The 23,560-nt window shown below is 49.6% G+C and overlaps 1 protein-coding gene across 1 annotated transcript; it reads left to right on the top strand.

Moving 5' to 3' along the window:
• Positions 1-606: 606 nt before the first annotated feature.
• Foxred2 (FAD dependent oxidoreductase domain containing 2) lies at positions 607-16,136 on the top strand. Its single transcript, XM_057792631.1, has 9 exons — positions 607-682; positions 1,130-1,630; positions 3,385-3,636; positions 4,416-4,685; positions 4,841-5,007; positions 9,241-9,406; positions 10,442-10,683; positions 11,927-12,097; positions 13,174-16,136. The coding sequence occupies exons 2-9, from the start codon at positions 1,131-1,133 to the stop codon at positions 13,404-13,406; spliced, it is 2,001 nt and encodes a 666-aa protein (XP_057648614.1). The 5' UTR covers positions 607-682; position 1,130; the 3' UTR covers positions 13,407-16,136.
• The last annotated feature ends 7,424 nt before the right edge of the window (positions 16,137-23,560 follow it).

Below are 23,560 nucleotides of genomic sequence, written 5' to 3' on the forward strand. Positions count from 1 at the left end.
GGATTTTGAAGCAGGATCTCACAATCAAGCAATCCCCTACCTCAGTCTCATGACATTTATGCTTACAAGAGTGAGCCACCATGCTGTCTCAAAATCCACTTAGCTATTGTCTTACACAAACGTCACTTTTAAACGTGTATTGATAAGCCAGTTACAAGGTTCTGGGAATTGCTTCCCTTGCCCACCTCCGACAACTGGATAATCAATTCTGTGTGGCAAACAATTGGTCATCTGAGTTGGTCCCATTGCTCTTACCAGTCCCACAAAACTGACTAGCCAATTAGTTTTAGTCTTCGGCTACAGTAATCTAGGGATATAAATGCCAAGATTTTCTCCAAAAATCAACTCTGAGATGTCGATTAGTACAGATCAAAAGAAGGGGCCGGGTGTCCCTCCGGGTTCCTCTACCCTCAGGAGCAGCGCACACTGCACGTGCCCGCACTCCGGCCCGGACCACCCCACCGGTCCCGGCGTGCCGCGCGTGGCGCACGTGACCCCGCCCCCTGCCATTGGTCAGGAGGGGGAGGGGCGTGGCCGCCTCGGCGCGAGCCAGCCGGAGCTTCCCTCCGCTGCAGCCTTTGGAGCATCGCTGGGCCACCCGGCAGCTGCATGAGGCTCGGGAGCGCAGCCTGGGTACCGCGCACGCGCCAGAAGGAGCGCGGAGTCGCAGAGGCTGCGGCAGGTGTGCCGGGGCATCCTTTCGTGATCTAGGGGGCTGGGGCGGGGCCTTAGAGGCCACACCTCCTTCAGGTTGTTCCCCTCCCGAGGGTGGAGGGTAGATGTGCCTCTGAAGGGTCCTACCTGGGGAGACATCCCTAAAATGTAGGGCATATCCAGAATGCGTGGAAATTGGGGAAACTGCCTCTCCTCTAGGGTGGAAGCTACCATGACAATAAGGGAGTCTGGCGCCCTGGGAAAGAAGACTATGGAGATGAGCTGTGGGAGTTCAGGATTCTTATGGGCCCTTGATTCCATCTGGAGGGAATGGGGGCGTGTTAGATGAGCCCCCTAGGTACCAGGGCTCAGTCCTGGCTCCTACCCAGGTCCCTGGGAGGCTCAGGCACGCCCCGGGTTTCTGGTTCCTGCTGCCAGCCACAAGGTGCAAGGCCTCCCCTCTGCTGTGCTGCAGGATGGGTCCCTCGGGTTTGCTGCTGGCCCTAGGCCTGCACCTGGCTGTGTGCTCCCGTCCACACCGGGACTACTGCGTGCTGGGCGCGGGTCCTGCGGGCCTGCAGATGGCCGCCCTCCTGCAGCGGGCCGGCAGGGACTACGAGGTGTTCGAACGCGAGTCCGCGCCCGGCAGCTTCTTCACGCGCTATCCGCGCCACCGCAAACTCATCAGCATCAACAAGCGGTACACGGGCAAGGCCAACGCCGAGTTCAACCTCCGCCACGACTGGAACTCGTTGCTCAGCGACGACCCACACCTGCTCTTCAGACACTACTCGCAGGCTTACTTCCCAGATGCCAGCGACATGGTGCACTACCTGGGTGACTTCGCGAAGCGCCTGGGGCTCCACGTGCTATACAACACAAACATCACCCACGTGACTCTGGACAAGGATCCACAAGCCTGGAACGGCCATTACTTCATTCTGACCGACCAAAATGGCCAGGCTTACCGGTGCAGGTAAGGACCCTATTGCCGGAACTGGACCTTGCCCAGAATTGGCCTTGAAATCTGAAAGAGTGGGAGAAAGGGGCACCACTTACTCCCACTGGGGCTCAGTGCTGAGGTTTGGTACAGCCAGCACTTTTTAAAGTATGTCCTTAAAAAGCTGTAGCTGAGTATGTTTGGAAAATTCTAGCAATTTATCCTCTAGTATTTGTCAGGCTTTATCACCTTCTCTATGATCCTCTGATGCTGGGTACTGCACATGTTGCATAGCTTGTACCCACAAACCCTTGCAGACAGGTCCAGCCTTTTGCCAGTGCAACACTACGTTGTCATTCAGGATTCAAGCTCAAAAACCATGCATTCAAGTTACAAAATGCACACCATACACAAATCTCATGATGTTTTAAATAAACTTGCCAGTTATGTTGGGCCGCATTCATAGCTGGTGTGGACCCCATGTGGCCTAGAAACCATGGGTTGGACACATCTGATAGTTTCCTAAAATAAGTATCCCCAAAACCCATGGTGAGGAAAAAAGGGTGAAGTGTCCAGCCAGCGTTAGACACTGGCCAGAAGGATCTCAGAACAGAACGAGAGCAGAAGCCCAGCAAGCATGGCTTCCAGACACCGATATTGTCTTGCTTTGGCCTGGGAGGCATTATGTGGGCACCTCAAACTTATTCAATCCTCACAAGGGACCTAGAGCAAATGTTCCCTAAAACCCATTCGGCAGGTGCAGATCTGGGGCTCTCGTGACCTTGGTCACCCCATTGTGTCACTAACATGGTGGGGCTACCTTTGGGTTGAGATTTTGACCCCTAAGCCTGTGTTCTTTCTGCTACTCCAGGCTCCCGTCCTGGCTATCAGCTTCACTCTGGCTCCAGACAAGTGTCTAAACTACTGTTCATCTGTTCCTGAAGCCCAGAGAAGGGGGGGACACAGAGGGTACAGGGGGTGTCCTGATTAGGACTCTTGATTTTTAGGTAGCCTTGCTAGAGTAAAAGGGAGTAAGGAGCAGAGAAACCAAGGGTCAGAAAACAAGAACCTGTCCCTTCAGAGGATGAGCTCTGCATGGAAACTACTACCCTGCAGCCAGCAAAATCCAGATACCCAGCTGCCACCACTCCACTATAATCCCCAGCAGTGTAAAGGGCAGAACCGGGCATGGTGGCACACATGCCTGTATCCCTAACATTTGAGAGACTGAGACAGGACGATTGCCAGATCCCAGGCTAGCCCAGGCTACACATCAAGCCCCCATCTCAACAGCAGGACTTTGGAATCAGGCCCTTCTGTGCTCAGACTGTGAAAAGTTCTGGCTGCCCTGACCCATGGACACTATGTCTCCTCACCTGTGAAATGGACTGGGACCCCAGCCAAGGAGTGTATGAGATCCAGGAGTAGATATAGATAAGATGATAGGATAACTAGATGTGTGGGCCTGGCCTGCAAGTCTTAATGCCAGGCTGGAGTGGTTGCCGGAGGGGGCGGGGGGGGTAGTAACCTCACTGCTGTGTTCACAGAGGAAATGTTTTTGGTTTCTCATAATATCAATGAGCAAACTTAATCCCGGGTATGGAAAGCAATGAAGAACTGTGGCTAGCCTGGGGAGAGGCACACTAGGATGGGTCAGTATACGGAGTAAGCGGGTAAACAGATGAGTGGACATGTCTTTGGGAGCCTGGAATCAGGATGAGGCCAGGAAAGCGACACTGTGACTGCACAGCTGAGGAACTGCATCATCTTTTCTTGTCCCCCACCTGCAGCGTCCTGCTGGTAGCCACTGGTTTGTCGGTCCCCAAACTGGTTGACTTCCCTGGCTCGGAACATGTGGAAGGTTACGAGTCCGTATCCGTGGACCCGAAAGACTTTGTGGGTCAGAATGTGCTGATCCTGGGCCGTGGGAACTCAGCCTTCGAGACAGCAGAGAACATCTTGGGTGTCACAAACTTTGTCCACATGCTGAGCCGCTCCCGGGTTCGGCTCTCCTGGGCCACCCACTATGTTGGAGATGTCAGGTACGCTACATTCCTGCTTGTGTGTTCCACGCTGGTAGATCCTGTACCAGTCTGTGTCTCTGTACTGTAAGAAAATGCCTGAGACAGGGTTCGTGATTTCAGACGCTCCATCCAGCTGTATGCTCTTCTCTAAGCGCTCACCACCAGCGTCTACCCCACAGCAGATGGTGTCACAGCAGCAGGGACACATGCCAGAGAGGAAGGTTGCAGAACAAGACGGGAAGCCAGAACAAGCGGGAAGTCTGGCTCCCTTCCTCTGTAGCAGCCCTCTACCTGGACCTAGCAGGGAATTTCAACAGAACTGTCTTAATCTCTCCAAAGGCTTTACCCCAGTGAGCTGCCTCTAGGTTCTACCTCTTAAGGATCTACCACCAGGGCCTAGGAATATAGCTCAGTTGGTAGGGAGCTCAGTTCCCATGGACTAAATCCCTGGGTTCAGGCCCAAGGTTCACATAACCAAGGTGTGGTAACACACACCTGTAGTCTAAACTCAGTACTTAGGAGGTGGAGGTTGGAGATGAGAGTTCAAGGTCATCATTGGCTACTTAAGTGAATTTGAGGCCAGCTTGGGCTACATAGGATCTTATATTTACCAAAAAGAACAAAAGGAGAAGAGAAGAGAAAAGTTCACTGCCTCCCAGCGTTACCTCTATGGGAATTGAGCTTCCCTTGGGTTCAGTCCCTAGAAAGCCCCAAACAAGGGAGCTTCCCCATCTTCAGCTGCACTAGACAACCTTCCTGAGCCTTCTTTCCTCTCTTGCCTGCTCATGGGGCCCCAGAGCCATCAACAATGGCCTGCTGGACACCTACCAGCTGAAGTCACTAGACGGACTCCTGGAGTCGGACCTGGAGTACCTGGGCCTCGTGAAGGACAGCAAGGGCAAGTTCCACATCACCCTCAAGTTCTTCCTGGAAGGGAACAACAGCAGCCAGAGTGTGGACTCCGTTCCCCTCCCCGAGGATGACAATGACAACTTTGCCATGCGGGTGGCCTATGACCGTGTCATCCGCTGCCTGGGCTGGAAGTTTGACTTCTCCATTTTCAACCAGTGAGTCCAAGTGGGGCGGAGGTAGGGAACCCCGGCCAACACCTTCAGACCTCCCTGGGGACTCTAGGCTTCAGGAGGGCATTGCAAGAGTGGAGGAGGATGCAAGGGCCTTATCCACAGAAACTGTTGTTTCTAACAACCCTCTCCACTGGCAGGTCCCTCAGACTCTCCTCAGGGACTGAATTCAGCAAGAAGTACCCACTGATCAGAGCTAGCTATGAGTCCAAAGGAAGCCGGGGTCTCTTTATCCTTGGGACCGCCAGCCATTCTGTGGACTACCGGAAATCTGCTGGTGGCTTCATCCATGGATTCCGATACACAGGTGAGCCTGGCTGAAGGACCACTATCCCAGGGCTCCCAACTTCCAAACGCATCAAAAGGATGTTTTTGTGGACTGGGGCTATGTCTAGGAAAAGTGTAACAGTAGAATCTCTAACGGTAGCCTGTGACATACTTCTCCTGTGCACTTTGAACTTAAGTGTGTTCACAGGGATGGGTGGTCTCACCCGTGCCGCTTTCACAAGGTTAAAAAGGCAGTACCCCAGCATATGTAGCCGTGAAGCAGCTCATACAACATGCAAGAACACCTCTGTCTGATGTGGGGTTAGTGAAGATCTTTTCCATTCTGTAGGCTGTCGTTTTGTCTTGTTGACCGTGTCCTTTGCTTTACAGAAGCTTTTCAGTTTCAGGATATCCCATTTATTAATTGTTTCTCTCAGTGTCTGTGCTGCTGGAGTTATATTTAGGAAGTGTTCTCCAGTGCCAATGCATTCAAGTGTATTTCCCACTTTCTCTTCTTTTTTTTTTTTTTTGATTTTTTTTAATTGATATTTATTGAGCTTTACATTTTTCTCTGCTCCCCTCCCTGCCTCTCCCTTCCCCCAAGGTCCCCATGCTTCCAATTTACTCAGAAGATCTTGTCTTTTTTTACTTTCTACTTCCCATGTAGATTAGATCTAAGTAAGTCTCTCTTAGTGTCCTCATTGTTGTCTAAATTCTCTAGGATTGTGGTTTGTAGGCTGGCTTTCTTTGCTTTATGTTTAAAAACCATCTATGAGTGAGTACATGTGATAATTGTCTTTCTGTGTTTGGGTTACCTCACTCAAAATAAAGTTTTCTAGCTCCATCCATTTGCCTTCAAAATTCAAGCTGTTGTTATTTTTTTCTGCTGTGTAGTACTCCATTGTGTAAATGTACCACATTTTCCTTATCCATTCTTTGGTCAAAGGGCATTTAAGTTGTTTCCAGGTTCTGGCTATAACAAACAAAGCTGTTATGAACATAGTTGAGCACATGTTCTTGTAGCACAGTTGAACATCCTTTGGATATCTACCCAAAAGTGGTATTACTGGGTCTTGAAGAAGGTTGTTTCCTAATTTTCTGAGAAATCGCCACACTGACATTCAAAGGGGTTATACCAGCTTACATTCCCACCAACAACGCAGAAGTGTTCCCTTTTCCCCACAACCTCTTCAGCATAAGTTGATCTTGGCCATTCTTACAGGTGTAAGATGGAAGCTCAGAGTTGTTTTGATTTGCATTTCTCTGATGACTAAGGATGTTGAACATTTCCTTAAGTGTCTTTCAGCCATTTTAGATTCCTCTGTTGAGAATTCTCTGTTTAGGTCTGTACTCCTTTTTTTTTATTATTGGATTATGTGTTCTTTTGGTGATCAATTTCTTGAGTTCTTTGTATATTTTGGGGATCAGACCTCTGTCTGATGTGGGGTTAGTAAAGATCTTTTCCCATTCTGTAGGCTGTTGTTTTGTCTTGTTGACCATGTCCTTTGCTTTACAGAAGCTTTTCAGTTTCAGGAGGTCACATTTATTAATTGTTTCTCTCAGTGTCTGTGCTGCTGGGGTTATATTTAGGAAGTGGTTCCCTGTGCCAGTGTGCCCAAGTGTACTTCCCACTTTCTCTTCTATAAGGTTCAGTGTGGCTGGCTTTATATTGAGGTCTTTGATCCATTTGGACTTGAGTTTTATGCATGGTGATAGATATGGGTCTATTTTCATTATTCTACATGTTGATATCCAGTTATGCCAGCACCACTTGTTAAATATGCTTTCTTTTTTCCGTTTGATATTTTTTGCTTCTTTGTCAAAAATCAGGTGTTCGAAAATATGTGGATTGATAGCTGGGTCTTCTATTCGGTTCCATCGATCCTCCTGTCTGTTCTTATGCCAATACCAGGCTGTTTTCAGTACTGTAGCTCTGTAGTAGAGTTTGTAAGTCAGGGATTTTGATGCCTCCAGAAGTTCTTTTATTGCCCAGGATTGTTTTGGCTATTCTGGGTTTTCTGCTTTTCCATATGAAGTTGAGTACCGTTCTTTCGAGATCTTTGAAGGATTTTGCTGGGATTTTGCTGGGCATTGCATTGAATATGTAGATTGCTTTTGGTAAGATTGCCTGGTTTCTGATTTTAAAGAACGTCCTTTCCTGCCCTTTTCTCCCCTCCATGGAGGAAGCAGTGGACCGAAGCAGCTGAGTGAGCCATTTAGCTGTTACCCACATTTTTTGGGGTCAGGTGCCACCAGCTTGGTATGGATTTTGCTTACAGTGCTTACTTTGCATTCAGAGGATGGAGGATCGAGCCTTAGAACCCTTCTTACCAGGACTCCAATAGAATGCTTTCACTCAGGGGCCTGAATGTTGCTCTGTGTATCCTCCCCTCCCAGCCCAGGGTCCACAGTGCTGAGACCAGAGAAAGAAAAACGACCTGTAAGAAGTAATGGTAATGAAGCGTTTCTGTTAGGATCAGGGCATGGTAGCCTAGGCTAGCCTCAAACTCCCAATCCTCCTGCCTCAGCTCCCCGGTTCTGCGATTAGAGATGTGCACTACCACGCCTGGTTTGTGTTTTGTTTTCTTCATGAAGACAATAAGACAGATGATGTGGAGATCAGTGAAGGGGCCACTGCAAAGATCTTCATTCAAAGAATTGTGTGCTTATTGTAGAAATGTTTTAAAACACAAAATAGCACAGAAAGGGGCTCTCTAATCACTTACTGGGGGGCACACATGTGCCACAGCATGTGTGTCAAGATCAGAGGACAGCCTATGGGAGTCGGTGTTCTCCTGCCATGCAGGACCTGGGGATTGAAGTCAGGCTTGACAGCAGGTGTCTCTACCTGCCAAGCCATCTCACCAGCCCAGTGGTTCTCTTTGTAACATAAAAAGAGGTAGTAGCAAACCCAGCATAGACTCATGGGTCCTCATGGCCTTCCTCATGGGGAGACTTGCGCCCTGCCTCTAGGTTAGAGTGGGCACTGTAGGGACAACTGAGCTGCCTCAGTCCCTGGCTCTCCTGGCAGGTCGCAGTGGTAAACACATTAGCTCATCTGAGCAACCCTGGAGGTCAGCTGTCACCCCTGGTCTGCAGCAGAAAGATATCAGTGGGAGATCCTACTTGCCTCTCACATCTCCCCAGGTGGTGCTAAACCTAACATAGACTCTTAGTCCGTGGAGTGGGTACCACGTTGCCTGGCTACTTCTGCATGGGCCACATCCAGATCCCAAGGTCCTCGAGTCCGCTTCCTCCTGTTTTCATTTAGCTTGATGACTTGTGTCACCCCAGGCCTAGGATTTATTCTTGCTTACCCTTTCCAGCTAGCAGGGAACACTGCACGGTAAGTCCAAGGCAAGCCTGGGCAGCCTAGACCCTGTCTCACAGTAAAAAGGAGATAAGAAGGTGGCTTAGTGACAGAGCAGTTGTCTAACACGTACACGGCTCCAGGTGTCTTCCACAGTACCAAAAACAATGAGGAAAATCTCGCCATTTTCTGAGTCTTGTTCTTTCATGATCTCTCTTCCACCTCCTGGGAAGTCCCATGACTCAGCATGCTGCTGCCTGCTCTGCACAGGTCTCGCCTTCCCCAGGTGCCAAGCATGTTCTCCATCCCAGGCTCCTCTAGCTTCAGCTCCTACACCTTGCAAACTGGGCTTGACCACCATCTCCTCCAAGGGGTCAGAGGCCTAAACAGAGGCCCACCATGGCTCCTTTCTCATGAACACCTGGTTTGCGCCACATCCTCATTGCACTGGGTGTTTTATTAACTTTGAAAGAACAAGCGTCTGTGTTGGGCCGTCCCACGGCAGGGTAAAACAGCCCCAGCTGTAAAGAAAACCACCTTGCTGGTGGCTTGGGCAGCAGTTGCTTTCTATGAAAGATCTCAGAACGAGACAGGGACAGGTAGATGTGGGCTGAAAAAGATGAAGCGGCCAGGGCTCTAGCTAGAAATGGGGGATGGACAAGCTCTGTGTCTGGGTTGGATGCTCCCATTGTAAAGGACTGCAGTTGGCAGAGAAATTTCCCTGTGCAGATGGCCTCAGGCAAGAGTGGGCCACTCAGACCCAAATCCACCCCCACCCATACTTTGCGCAATACCCAGGAGATGGAATGGAGCAGGGCCCCTGATTGTGTGTGACAATGAAGAAAGAACCTTTGTCATCTGGCCTTTTACACACAGCTCTCACTGCCATGGTTTCCCAGGCCTGAACCTCCCTCCAGTGAGCCAAGATAAAATCTTGGCCCTTCCTCCCTCTGGCCATTTCAGTGCGTGCTGTCCACCGGCTCCTGGAACATCGGCACCATGGCATCGACTGGCCGTCCACAGAGCACCCCATCACACAGCTGACCAGTTCCATCATCCGGCGTGTAAATGAGGCTTCTGGACTGTACCAGATGTTCAGTGTGCTGGCTGACATCATCCTGTTGAAGGAGTGAGTAACCCTTCCCACTCCATCTCCCCGCACCCTGCTTTACCCATATGCCCCACCCCTTGCTTCTGGTGCTATTCTGTGTGCTGAGTGGCCCAGTTGTTTCTTGTGCAAGGGAGGCCTTCAGAGGCTAAATCTATCCTGGCAGGGAAATCAGGGAGGTAAATACCACAAGGTCTGTTATGGATTTCTTACTGTGTGGTTTGGGGAGGTAGTTAAGCTCTGTGCTTTCTTGCCTTATCTGCAAAATGAGCGTAGTTCCTTTGCAGCACTGAAGGATGAAGAGTCCCCTCAGGCACGGGCCAGGTTGGCCCTTTTAGATCAAGTGATTACTGGCAAATCACAGGACACACAGAGCCTGAGGACCCATACAGGCTGTGTGAGGAGAGGGCAAGGGAGGACTTAGAGAAGACTGGCAGGTGAGACATGGAGGAAGACCCCTGAGTCAGAGGACATGCCCTGATCCAAAGCCCTGGCCACTCAACGTGAAGTTGAGGAGCACAGGAAGTCCAGGAGCTCAGCACACCGCCTTGCTTCCTCCTCAGCGTCCCATCCATGAGTCCACAGCTATCTAGATCAGGGTGCTCCTGGCAGGACCCAGTGCTCAGTCAGTATCCCAGGCCTGTCACCCACTCTGGTCCAGCAGACTCCCAACACAGCCAGTCTGCCCTCACTGCAGCCACTAGCCATCCTTTAAAAGGACAGTCACACTGTTATCCTTGAGTCCCAACTCCCCACAGCCCCCCTTCTCCACCTACTTAAACACATGATCACCCCACACCTCCTTTACTCGTGCCCCGTGACCCCCGGCCCCATTACTCTCGTCTCTACCTACAGTGGCAAGCTTCTCCCCACTCTCCCTCATCTAGAACTTCACCAAGTGTACCAGAAGGCACAGCTGCCACCGTGATATTATAGGGTGGGAGATTCCTGCTTGGTCCACACCACTGCACCTGCGGAGAGCTCTATGTCCCCACCCACACCCAGTGAGCCTGCACCCCTCCCCGGTCCTGAGTTCCCCTGGAATTCCACCCACAGGAACGCTACAGCATTTGAGTACCTGGAAGAGTTTCCCATGCAGATGCTGGCCCAGCTGGAGTCGCTCACAGGGAGGACAGCACGCCATGGGCTCTTCATCATCAACATGGAATATGGCAAAAATTTCTCTGGGCCTGAGAAGGATGTCTTCTATTACGACCGGTCTGTAGCACATATAGAAGATGCCTGGCGCTCTAACTTCCTGCACCCTGTCATCTACTATTACAGACACCTCCCCACTGGTAAGCTGGCCTCTACCCTTCCTGAGCTCAGCCTCCTCAGGGGGAGCCCTTCTTGGACTATCTCTGTCTAAACAGCAGTCACCACAAGGCCATGCATTGCTTCTGCAGCTGACAGAGGGAACCCCAGGGGACCTACATAAGCCATGCATGATCTCTAGGCATCATGTAGTGACAGGGGTGCTGCCATGTGGTGTCTCAAAGTGGGGGGAGGTTCTGCAGCTGAGTATTAAGAAGAAAGGATGAGGGTGGGTAAGATGACTAGGTGGTAGAGGCACTTACCATGGAAGACTAGAGACCTGAGTTCAATCCCTGGAACCCACCTAACGGTGGGAGAAGAGAATCGACTCTACAAAACTGTCCTCCGCCCTCCCCACAGGCTCTGTGGCATGTGTGCCCATACAAACAGCAAAAACAACAGTAATAATAAACCAGGCCAGCACAGTACAGAAATGCCACGCCCAACTCCCAGTTCTGTCCTCACTGCCATTTTACTTAACCTCCTGAGTCTTGTTCTGTAAGATGGGCTCATGATGATTGCTTCATACGGGATTGTGCCAGCAGTGTTAAGGCACAGCCTGGGTGCCGTGACTTTCAGTTCAGAACATGAAGGGCGTCAGGTGGAAGAGGATGCTCCAGTGCCTGTCACCCCAGCACTGGGGAGGCTAGGCAGGTTTGCCACAAACTCAATGCCAGCCTAGGCTGTACAGTGAGTTCTTGTCTCAGAACTGAGTGTAGTGAGGCACCCCTCTGTAATGCCAGCATTCGGGAAATAGAGGCAGGAGGTCAGCCGGGGCTATTTGAGACTCTGTCTCAGAAGAAGGAAAAGGTGGCCCAGGTGGAGATTGTTCCCAACGGCAAAGGCAGTTTCAACAGGTGGAAGGCAGCGGGTGGGGAGTGCAGATTCGGGGCGGCCCGAACCCTGGCCAGCTAGGATTGGTCACCTCTTAGGGTCTAATTTCCAGGGATGGTCAGGTGTTGGTTTAGCAGCCTATGGGCTGGGCCCACATGGGGCAGGGTCCACAGCTGTGGGAAGTGAGCCTAGATGAGCCCCATGCAGCCAATGTTTCCTGTACTGCACACAGAAACCACAGGCAGCAGGTCTGGTTCCTCTTCCTCCTGCTGTGTGACGGTGGCTGGTGGCCAAGCTGACCACAGCCTGACAGAAGCACCCTAGGAAGGCCACCATGAGAGCAGGGGGAGGTGCAGGAATGAAGGGCCTGGCCCTGATGCCTCCCTCCCACAGAGCAAGATATGCGGTTCCGGCCTGCACAGTGGCCCCTGCCTCGGCCCGTGGCCATCCATCACATAGTGGAGGACTTCCTGACTGACTGGACAGCCCCAGTGGGGCACATCCTCCCACTGAGGCGCTTCCTGGAAAACTGTCTGGACACAGATCTGCGAAGCTTCTATGCAGGTAAGCAAGTGCCCAAGAGGGCTGAGGGTGGGGTGAACACCTTAGTGCTAGTGTGCTAGTGTGTTCGTGTGCTAGTGTGCGTGGGTTTGGGCTCCAGCACAGGAGCAGGGAAGGGAGGAAAGGAGAAGAAGTCAAGAGCTAGAGGCTATCAAAATTGATTGTACAATCTTGAAAAAGATGGAGATGAGGGGCTGGAGAGATGGCTCAGAGGGTAAGAGCATTGCCTGCTCTTCCAAAGGTCCTGAGTTCAATTCCCAGCAACCACATGGTGGCTCACAACCATCTGTAATGAGGTCTGGTGCCCTCTTTTGGCCTGCAGGCATACACACAGACAGAATATTATATACATAATAAATAAATAAAATTAAAAAAAAAAGATGGCGATGAAACTAATGGAGATAAAATATTCTTGAAATAAGAAGCTCAGTATAAGGAGCTGGTGGTGCACTAGACAGAGGTGAAGAGAGAATTAGTGAACTGGAAGGCAGATCTGATAGCTAAATGCAAAGAGGGGCCTGAGGCAAGAACTCAAATGATCTAGAGGAGAAAGTGCTAGAAACAAGCCAATCTTTGTCCTTTTAAACCTCTGGATGTTCCAAATCCAGTGCTTTTTCCATTATGAAAAGAACACGTCAGACACCTATCAAATGTGCGACACTATTCATACAAAGTCAAGTTAGAGACTGACTCCACCCTAGTCAAACAGCAAGCATTCTGCCTTGTCCTGACTCTGCTTTGAAGTGATGATTTGGGAGCTGATCTGCTGCTGAGTGGCATCCTGTCCCTGATCATCTAAGCATCTTCCTCTCTTGATTAGCCCGTAGAGCTGAGCTGAGCACCTGTGCACGTCTAACAGTTACACACTTCCTCCAACAAACCCACATCTCCTAATAGTGCTACTCCGTATGAGCTTGTAGGAGCCAATTACACTCAAACTACCACAGCAGCTTAGATTGAAGGGCTGGAAAGGACTGTGCAGGGCCCCTGATGAACACTTCCCCTAGGTCCCCAGCATTGCCCACTTCTCTCTGTCTTCTCCCCTACCTGACCTGATACCTTCTTTTGCCTTTGTATAGAATCCTGTTTCCTGTTCACCCTCACACGCCAGAAGCTGCCCCCCTTTTGCCAGCAGGGGTACCTAAAGATGCAGGGGCTTTCAAGCACCAAGAGCCTTTGGCAACATGGTGTGGAAAGCAGGCTTCTGCAGGACTACACAGCCGTGGAGGACAGCAGCAGTCGACTTGGTGACCACCCCTCGACTCCGGGGTCTCTCACTCAGACCCTTGACAGCAACAAGGAAGAGCTCTGAATATCCTCTCCCGGCCTATGGAGGTAGTGCCTCCTCGGGGGCCCTTTCCCCAGGCTCTCTCCTACCTCTCAGACTGCTCAGAACCATCACAGAGATAACAGACGACAAGACAGCCTATGGAGTGCCGAAGGTTGGGACATAGTCACACAGTAGTGTCCCATCCTGTGCTGGTCCCTGGGTGCTAATGCACAGTTAAGAGGAGGGTACCTTCTTTCAAAGAGGAGCTGCCTTCACAGCCTGCTTGTGTCCAACTTAGAGCATCACTAAGCACCACCCTGGTCTGGTGTGTCTGCTGCTAGGACCAAGCTCTTTTCCCCTCTGGTTCACTCTGCAGATGGACTTGGGTCTGCCTGGGGAATGGCTCACAGCTGAAACCCCCTCATTTCCATAGCAGGCATGTTATCAGGAAAACTTGAGGGCTTCAGCTGTGGGGTAGACAGTTGAGATCTCTGCTTCCCAGTATAGCTATGGACCTCAACTCAGAAGCATCAAGCATCTCCTAGGGTCCTCATCCAGGAGGGCCTACCCCCATGGCGCTCTTTCTTTCCACATTGACTCACCCTCCCCCGCACTGGCTCTCCGTGGAACTCCAGTCAGGGTGGGGACAGTAAACACCTACAAGGCCATCTGCCCAGCTAACTTCTCAGGAGCAGGGCACCTCAGAACTGCCCTGTCCCCAAGATCACACTCCTAGGGATCAGTGGCCTCTGTGTCCCTCTCCCACATTGCTGTCTGGCATCCTGAGCCCTGTCTTCCTTGAGACCTGCCTGGGCAGGTTTGCGGTGTTGCTGCGCCTGCTGCCTTAGGCGTGGAAATGTTGACACTTGCCGGCTTCTGGCTGCCTTGATGTTCCTCTCCTCTTTCTTGCCTTTCCTCACCAGAGTCCACATTCAGCCAACAGATTAGTCTCACTGATGAATAAGCCATGAGGAAAACATGACCCACAAGGGCAGCCTGGTAATCACGTGATTTCCCATAGCCCCAGAACGCAGGTACTGTTTCTCACCAGCCCTCTCATTCTCCATGGAGGCCCCTCAGATGCTCAGGGACCTGTCAACCCAAAGCCCCTTCCTGAGAACGTCCTCTTCTCCAAAGAAGAGTCTTGTCTGGGTCCAAGCCCTCTTGGTCACCTGACCCGTCTGAAGCCATCTTCCTCCCCAGTGCTTACCAGGTTCTAACAGGGCAATCCAACAACTTTATGTCACCAGGAGGAACTGTGTCCCCTGTACCTACTTGGGGTAGTTTGCACAGGGCCAGACCTCCCTAGCCCAGGATGTCAGAGTCACACAGGTTGATTGGCAAGTCAGACTGGGACCCTGCCATCCCACCCTCGCTCACAAGGTATTTTTAAGTGAGTCGTTGACTTACTGCTATCCCATGACATCGAATCCTGTTCCTCATATCTTACCCTCTACTCACTGAGGCTGACTGAGCCACTTGTTCGGTGCCTTAGCAAGTAGCTGGCTGACACCCTTGTATATGACATCTGCTGCTTCCTGTCATCTGCCAGATCGTTGATTCTGTCACAGTATCAGGCAGCCTTGTTTGTTTTTAACACGAAGGATTCTGTTCTTGCTCAGTTGGCTAGAGATGATTTCTGCTTCCCCACCCCCACCCCCCGAGAGAGTTTCACCATGTCCTACCTGGCCTGCACTTGGATTCATGGTCATTCTCCCGCCTCAGCCTTCTAAGAGTTGGGATTACAAGCTCAAACCACATAAGCTTTTTTAAGGTTTATTCTTAATTATGTGTACTTGTATGTGTCTGTTTGTGGGTATGTGTACATGAGTGCAGGTGCCCAGAGGTCAGAAGAGGATGTCAGAGCCCCTTAATGCTGGAGTTACAGGAGGCTATGAGCAAGCCTATGTGGAGGCTAAGAACTGAGCTCAGGTCCTCTAAAGAGCAGTAAGTGCTGAGCCAGTTCCTCCTGCCCCAGAACTATTTCAAAGAAAAGATTAAAAATAAAGCCAACTGAATGGGGTACACACCAATATTCCAGCAATAGGGTGGCCAAGGCAGGAAAATGGAGGTTCAAGGCCAGCCTGGGCAACTGAACAAGATCCCGTCTCAAAAAAGAAATTTTTTTTTTTTTTTTTTTTTTTTTTTGGTTTTTCGAGACAGGGTTTCTCTGTGGTTTTGGAGCCTGTCCTGGAACTAGCTCTGTAGACCAGGCTGGTCTCGAACTCACAGAGATCCACCTGCCTCTGCCTCCCAAGTGCTGGGATTAAAGGCGTGCGCCACCACCGCCCGGCAAAAAAGAAATTTTAAAAAGGCAGAAATAAACTAGGTACAGTGTTACATGCCTTAATCTCAGCACTCCTAAGGCATAGGCTTGTGAGTGAGTTCAAGGCCAGCCTGGTTGACACAGCAAGTTCCAAGCCAATAGAGCTATAGTATGAAATCTTGTCCCAAAAGTAAATAAATAATTTTGAAAAGTATGAGCAAAAATAGTTATGGTGAAGGGACTGATTGAAACGCGTGAGAAATACTAAGCAACTTTTCATGATCATCTCTTCTGTGTGTAGATAGAGAAGGGCTGGTGAGTTTGTGCCTCCACACGTGACACTGCCTGAACTGTGGCCCCAGGTGAGCTGGGGCAGCAGCCGGGGCTGCTGATAGCTGTGAAGATAGGAACCACAGGATGTCAGCAGTGGCTCTGCTGGGACCGGGGACGGGTTCTTTTTTCCTCTTTTGATCAAATTTGTGTTTATTTTTCAAATGTAATTCTATGCTACTGAAGTAAAAATACATTTATTTTTAAACCATTTCTGCTCTTGAATTTTGGGATTGCTGGGAAAGAGTGGACATGGGAGCCCTTGCAAGAGACTGTGCTCTGCTTTGATGGTCCAGACGGTGACCGTCACTAGAGGGAAGGAGCACTGTGCAGCAGGATGTAAGCATGCTCAGGGCAGAGTATGGGGGACACACCTGTTCCCTAGCACCTGGGAGATGAGAGGTAGAGACAGGAGGATCAGAAGTTCACAGTCACCCTAGGATACACAAGATCCTGTCTTTAAGAAAAAAAGAAACAACACCATATCTTTAATCCCAGCCCTCAGGAGGCATAGGCAGAAGCAGGTAAGTTCAAGACCAGCCTGGTCTACATAGCGAGTTCCAGAACAACAAGCCACATAGTGAGATCCTGTCTCTAAGGAAATAAAAAGGCTGCCCAGGCTAAAGGAAGTGAGTAGTTAGACCATGCACTCACTTCTCACACGGAGTCTCTAAACTGACGACTGAGCATACATGGCCACGTGGCCATCCTTGGAAACATCTTCTCCCAAATGACGGGAAATCAGAGACAAAGTTCCTCCTCTGGGAGAGACCCCCCAGGACTGATTTCCAATGCCTTGGATACCCCAAATTCTATATGACAAAAGTGGAGGTGTCCCTGAAGTCTGCCCGGAAACCAGTGGGCTAAAAGCCCTGGAGATGTGGATCAGTTGCCTATAATGCGCAAAGCCCTGGGTTCACGGTCATCCAGTATGGTGGCACACAGCAGAAATTCCAGTTCTTTCTGGGGGCAGAAACAGGAGGATCAGAAAGTCAAGGTCATACTCAGCTATAGTGAGTTTCAGGTTAACCTAGGATATATTAGATGATTTAATAAAAACTCACATATGCTAGATATAATGTTAAAATCCTGCAATCCACATGTAGGAGTTGGTTGAAGGAAGGAGAATCCGTAGTTCAAGGCCAACCTCAGCCACACGTGAGTTTGAAGTCCCCCATGAACTTATGTAAGACCTACCTTAAACCACACACACAAGAAATTGAGACCTGCCTGCAAGCACAGGTGACCTTAAGCATGGACCCTACCCTAGGCAAACCAGGTAAGTGTAATACCTGCATTAGTAAGTTCAAGTCACCAATAGTGCTTTGGGGTCACATTAAGAAATCAAAGCACGAGTGTCATTTAATCAAGAGTGAGTCGATTTGAACTCTCTGCTTCAGGCTCCCTGGGACTTATGTCCTGTCTGTCTGTTGTTTGAGTCTGGATCGGTGCCTGCCTGAAAGCTGTCTTGTGAATCTGGCCCTCATCTTTCTGAGTATATCTGAGTGTGTGTCTTTAAGGAAGGGCTTTGCCCTCTCCTTTACTGAACAGCACAGAAGCTGTTTGATGGGGTAAGGAATGGGACATTTTATAGAAATCTTGAACAGTTTTTTATTTATTTATTTATTTGTTTGTTTGTTTGTTTATTATGTATACAATATTCTGTCTGTATGTCTGCAGGCCAGAAGAGGGCACCAGATCTCATTACAGATGGTTGTGAGCCACCATGTGGTAGCTGGGAATTGAACTCAGAGCAGTCAACGCTCTTAACCGCTGAGCCATCTCTCCAGCCCCGCCCCCCTTGAACAGAGTTTTATAAGGGATTAAGTCACTGGCTCCAACTGAGACCGACTGACCCAGACAGCAAACACCACTACAAACACTACTGTTTATCAAGCAATATCCATTCGATGCAATCAACATTTATGAGTATTTTTATAAGATTGCTGATCTTCCCAGGAAATGATTATAGTAACACACCTGCACTACTCTTGGATCAGGGGCATGAAAAAGTACTTAGTTAAGATTACAGCTATGCATTGGTTTAGGTTGTAAAGGTGGATTACATGGGAAATCTGAGGCAAGTAATATTGACTGTTATATCATTCTCTTGAGGGCGGGTTAAGCAGACAGGCTGAGTACACAGAAGGACAGCGTTCTTAAGTCTTAAGTGACCTCTAAGTGTGAGATCTAGCAAAAGTTCCAGTTTCTTAGACATTTTCAGCACAATGCATTGGCACAGCCACAGCTCCACCTCAACAGGGCCTGATGAGAGACCCTGAGCCGAAACCACGCAGGCAAGCTGCTCCAGATTCGATTCCTGACCACAGACATTCCGGGACGGTGTCTGCAGCTTAGCAGTTACATGGATGGACGTTGTTACACAGCGTCTAATGACTCATATACATGCTTTACACCAACTCCATCCTCACCACGACCGCATGAGGAGAGATGACCGCTGAGTGAGGCTGAAACTTGAACTCAGCACGCTACAAGAGCAGCAGTGTTCTTAACTGCCGTCTTTTTAGCCCAAAATGTTTGGCTTTGACTCACAATGTGAGGATACAGTCAGTCATGGAGGAGAAGGCTTGGCCTCCAGAGTGTGAGGCTGCCAGTCCCATGCGTCCCCAGTTAGGAATCAGAGAGAACTAAGTGCTGCTTCTTGGCTCACTTCCTCTTTTTTATTCGGTTGAGGAGCCCGGCTCATGGGCACTGCTTCCCACATTCTGGGCAGGTCTTCCCTGTCCTTCAGAGACATGGCGTGTTTCATTGAGGACTAACTGTCATGGTTGCCTAGTCCTTCCATCCTCCACATGGGTATCCTTCAAGTGAACCCTGAGTGACAATTCTTTTTTCTTTTATTGGGGTACTGTGTTTTTGTGTGTGTCTGTTTCCTTTTATTTAATTTTTATTAACATGTCCTCACCAACTTCCATGGGCTTCATATTTTTTTTACATTTTATTTATTTATTGTGTGTGTCCACACTCGTGTGGGCTTGCACACCACAGCAGACATGTGGAGATCAGGACGGCTTTAGGGAGTCGGTTCTCCCCTCCTACTACCTAAGTCCCAGACATTGAACTCAGATCATCAAACTTAGCAGCAGACGCCTTCATCCACAGAGCCGTCTTGTCTTGCTAGCTCAAGAATTCTCAAACCTAGAAAGACATATGGTTCCCACGGGGTGGGGGTTGGGTGAAGTGAAGAGACAGTTGAGCGATACTAATTACATAGCTGGCGCCAAATGAACCCCCTCCTCCCCAAAGGCATGGTAGGTGATTCGGAGTGGTAAGGGAGACCCTTGTGCCCTCGGCTCCACAGCCAATTAGAACATCAACCACCCAGCCAAACTGGATTCTTCTCTCCAAAATAAGCCATTGACGGCATCTTTCCACTGCAAATGCTTATTTTTAAAATACAGGGGAAACGCTGACTGGATAAAGATCTCTGTCAGACTGCGGGCTTTAAAAAAGCATTTAATTCAAGCTGGCATCCCAGACGGAATGCAAATCTGCCACAGAGCAAAGCTGATGGGCAAGTAGGAGATGCTACAGCCCAAGTATCTAGTCCAAGTGCATCACACGACCGATCCATCAACCAGAAATAAAAAATAGCACGCAACAGATGTACTTCAGCAAGGAAGAAAGGAACAGCAGGCGAGCCTGTCTCGCTCCTTCCTCTGGTCTGCATAAATAAGTCTGCTTTGCTGGCTCTTCTGCAGAAGCCCCGTTACAAGATCTGTCTGTCACCTGCTTCTTCACTTCTCTCTGAGACGCTATCATTTCTAACCTAGTCTCTCAAGTTCTTTCAAATCATCAGTAAATAATTGAATGCAAAAAAAAAAAATCCTCAGCAAAAGATGATAATGAAATATCTGAGAATGTCCGGTGTGTGGCATCGTCATCTGGCCTTGCAGTTTGAAACAGAGCGACAACAAAATGCATGAGGTGATCCCTGCCAAAGCCTCACTGAGATTTGAACAGTGTGTTGGGAGACACACCCGGAAGCCTTGATCTAAGGCACCACCATAGATTAAAGATGGCCACCATGGGGGTATATCCATGTCCTCCTGTTGAATCATGGTAGGTAGGCCAAAGAAGAGAGGTAGAAATAGTGATGTTCCAACTATCAGGCAGAGCCTTGGGAGATTGGCAGCTCCCTGTCTAGGCACCCAAGGCTACCCTGGGAGGAAGCCCCATGGAGAGAGAGACGCACAGAAACAGGAGTGAGGCACCTGACCGAGCTGCCAGCCAGCTCCACAGCAGGCCTATGAGTGAGCTACATGGAAACAGGTTCTCTGGCTCACTTGACTATCCCTAGTGCAGCGTTTGGCAAACCTCTGTCTCCAAAAAATATTTACCTTACAGTTCATAACAGTAGCAAAATTACAGTTATGAAGTAGCAACAAACTAACTTTATGGTTGGGGGTCACTACGACATGAGGAACTGTATTAAAGGATCCCAGCAGTGGGAAGGTTGAGAACCACTGATCTAGTGGGTACCATGTGGAACAGAGAGTTCCTGCAATTACCAAGTACTACCCAAATTTCAGCCTCTCCATCTCTCTCTCCCCCATCTTGCCCCCCCGCCGTGTGTGTGTGTGTGTGTGTGTGTGTGTGTACGTGTCTCCTGTAATCTCAGCAACTGGAAGACTGAGCATAAAGATCACAAGTTCGAGGCTATCCTGGACTACAGAGCAAGACCCTTTCTCAAAAAGATTTATAAAATTAATGGTAAAAATAAGGGCTAGGGATGTGATTTAGTTCATAAGACTGCCGGCTTGAGGTGCAGGAGATCCCAGCCCCACATAAGCCAGGCTTGTTGAGACCAACAATTCAAAGTCACCCTCCACTATACAGCCTATCTGAAGCCAGCATGGGCCACCTGAGACTCTGCCTCAAAGTTAATACCTAAATAAAGATAAAAAGCCTCATTTCACTCTTGGTAGGTTCCCTGCCTTCCTTACTGTGGGATGGACACTGCTCACCACACCTTAAACTCCAGAATAGAAGCCAAATGACCTTATTGGCCAGCAGTTCCTTTAAACAGAATGTCAGTCATCTCTACAGAAAGGAAGCTGGTCCCTTGAGGAAAATAAAACAAACAAACAACAACAACAACAACAACAACAACAACCTCTTTTTTGAGACAGGGTTTTGCTATGTGCCACAGGCTGGTCTTATTTCAATCCTGCCTTTGCCTCCTGAGTGCTAGGCTGATGTATACTAACATGCCCGTCTGCCATGTTACCTCTTATTTTAGATAGTTAAAGATGCATAGAGCTGAACTGTTAGGCATAACCTTCGGGGATATCTGAGTTTGAGTTCCCATTCTGCCGCCGGGTTCTCCCAGCCTTCAGTTTCGCTCCTCTGTAAAATGTTATTGACAACAGCACCTCACTTCCTCTGAGATATGATGAGTTAAGCGGTGGCGGCACACATCTGTAATCTCCATACTCGGGGGACAGAGGCAGAAGGATCCTGTCCCAAACAAAACAAGAATTAAACCAGGTGATGTACCTGGACAGAAAGCCAGAGATGAGAACCACGGACTGCCCCTCGTTGTTCAAAGCTTGCCGAGATGGCCTGGGTCTCTTCCTAAGGCAGAGGGAGAGAAGAGCCCTGGGTGGAAGTGGTTCCCGTTCTCCAGCATGGCCCTCCTCTGCCCGCAGCTGCCTCCTGTTGAAGGACCAGCGAGGAGGAGCAAGCTCGGCAAGATTTGGCAAAGAGGAAGGAGCCTGCACCCTCTTCTCACAGCTGCAGGCTTGCCTTGCCCTGCAGAATCCCTGCAGCCACCGGCCCTGACCCCAGGAACACACCAGCAGCCTAAACCTGGAATGATACTGCTGCCCAGCCACCTCCGTCATGCACGGTACTGGGCAGGACATGGTGCAATAGCTGGAAACAGGACAATACGGGAGTCACAACTGGCATGAGACTGGCTTGGGATGTTCTGCAGTGGCGCTAGAAATATCAGAGGTTACCAACAACATGGAATCTGGGCCAGGAGAGACACTCATCTTTGATTCCTTCACTCTAGAGGCAAATGGATCTCTGTGAGTTCAAGACCAGTTTTGTCTACATAGAGAGTTCCAGGCCAGCAAAAACTACATAGTGAGACCTCTGTCTCAAAAAACAAAGTAAAAGACAAAAACCAAATGTCCTCTCTAGGGGTACCCCTGTGGGTGTGGCCTGCCACCCCATACTTTTGTTTTCTTATTTCATTTTCTGAAGGTACCTCCTTCATATTCTGACCATCTCCAATGTCCCAATCGCTGAACTGCAACTGTCCTGCAGCCCTGTCCTCCGCAGTCCAGCCCTGCAGGGTTTAAGGAGCCTGCGCACTGGACTGCCAGCTTTTCCAAGTGGAAACTGTGAGTACCACAGCGCCATCGTGTGGAAGTTTTGCTTAGGGCATGCTGCCAAGCACCCTCCCTGGCTTGGACTCAGATGACCTGTGCTAGTTGGCTGGCAATTCTCTGGGGGTTGGGAGAGGAGGCAGCACCCTAGAGCCAAGGCAGATTCTTCTGGGGGTGGAAAAGCCCCATTAAGATGCCACCCCCTGTTCACTGCATGTCCCAAGAAGCCTCTTGATTTCCATGTGCCTCCGTGTCTTCCTCTAAGATGAAGGCTGTGGCTTCAAATGTTCCTGCTTCAGAGAGTGAGTGGCAGGATGTGATGAGTCTGACAACATGCAAGAGTCTGACAACAATGCCAGCCATTTATACGGGAATAGTTCAGCGTATTTGCACATTTCAAACCCTTTGACCGAACCCGCAGTAAAAGAAGCATTTAAAGGCTGTTACCTGGCCAGGAGGTGGTGGCGCTCACCTTTAATCCTAGCACTCAGGAGGAAGAGGCAGGTGGATCTGGAGTTCAAGGCCAGCCTGGTCTGCAGAGTGAGTTCCAGGACAGCCAAGGCTACACAGAGAAATCCTGTCTAGAAAACAAAACAAGACATGACAAAAACAAAAAATCAAGGCTGTCGCCTCAGCATTCAGGAGGCTAAGTTCACAAGACCTGAGAAAAGTCTTTTTGGCCACACAGCAGTGTACACACACATACAAATGCTGCATAAAGCACCGATGCTGACACCTGGAATGTTCTGGCATTTTCAACTCTATTCTGTTTGTTGTTTTATTATGTATGAGACAAGGTCTCCTCGGGTAGCCCAGATTGGCCATGAACTTGATAGGACCCAACACTTTCTTCTGACCTCTGCAGGCATCAGGCAGACATGTGATGCCCATACAGTCATGCAGGCTAAACACTCATACATATAAATAAACAGTAAATCTAAAAAAACAGTTTTTAAACTGACCACAATGTTGTTTGAACCAATGCCCATAATTCATAACCTGAAAGCCATGGCTACCTGTCCTAACTCCCTTCCCTCTGCTTCAGGCTTGTACCCTGAATCTGACTGGAAGATGCACCAGTTCCAGGTACCTACCACTAAGTGCCTGAGGGGTAGTTGGCAACCTGCTGGGAGCTCAACCTGTGTCAAGGGTAGTCTACCTGCTGGAGGAAAGGGAACTAATGTCATGCCAGCACCCATATCTTGTCCTTCCCACAGGTTTTTCGAGACAAGTTTCTCTGT

This window comes from Chionomys nivalis, chromosome 17 (assembly GCF_950005125.1).
Source record: "Chionomys nivalis chromosome 17, mChiNiv1.1, whole genome shotgun sequence".
NCBI lineage: Eukaryota > Metazoa > Chordata > Mammalia > Rodentia > Cricetidae > Chionomys > Chionomys nivalis.

Excerpts from the sequence above, each read along its gene's own strand:
- Foxred2 (XM_057792631.1), top strand. The coding sequence starts at position 1,131 with ATGGGTCCCTCGGGTTTGCTGCTGGCCCTAGGCCTGCACCTGGCTGTG. Across the intron at positions 4,686-4,840 it reads GACTTCTCCATTTTCAACCA|GTCCCTCAGACTCTCCTCAG; the intron begins GTGAGTCCAAGT and ends CTCCACTGGCAG. Across the intron at positions 5,008-9,240 it reads CCATGGATTCCGATACACAG|TGCGTGCTGTCCACCGGCTC; the intron begins GTGAGCCTGGCT and ends TGGCCATTTCAG.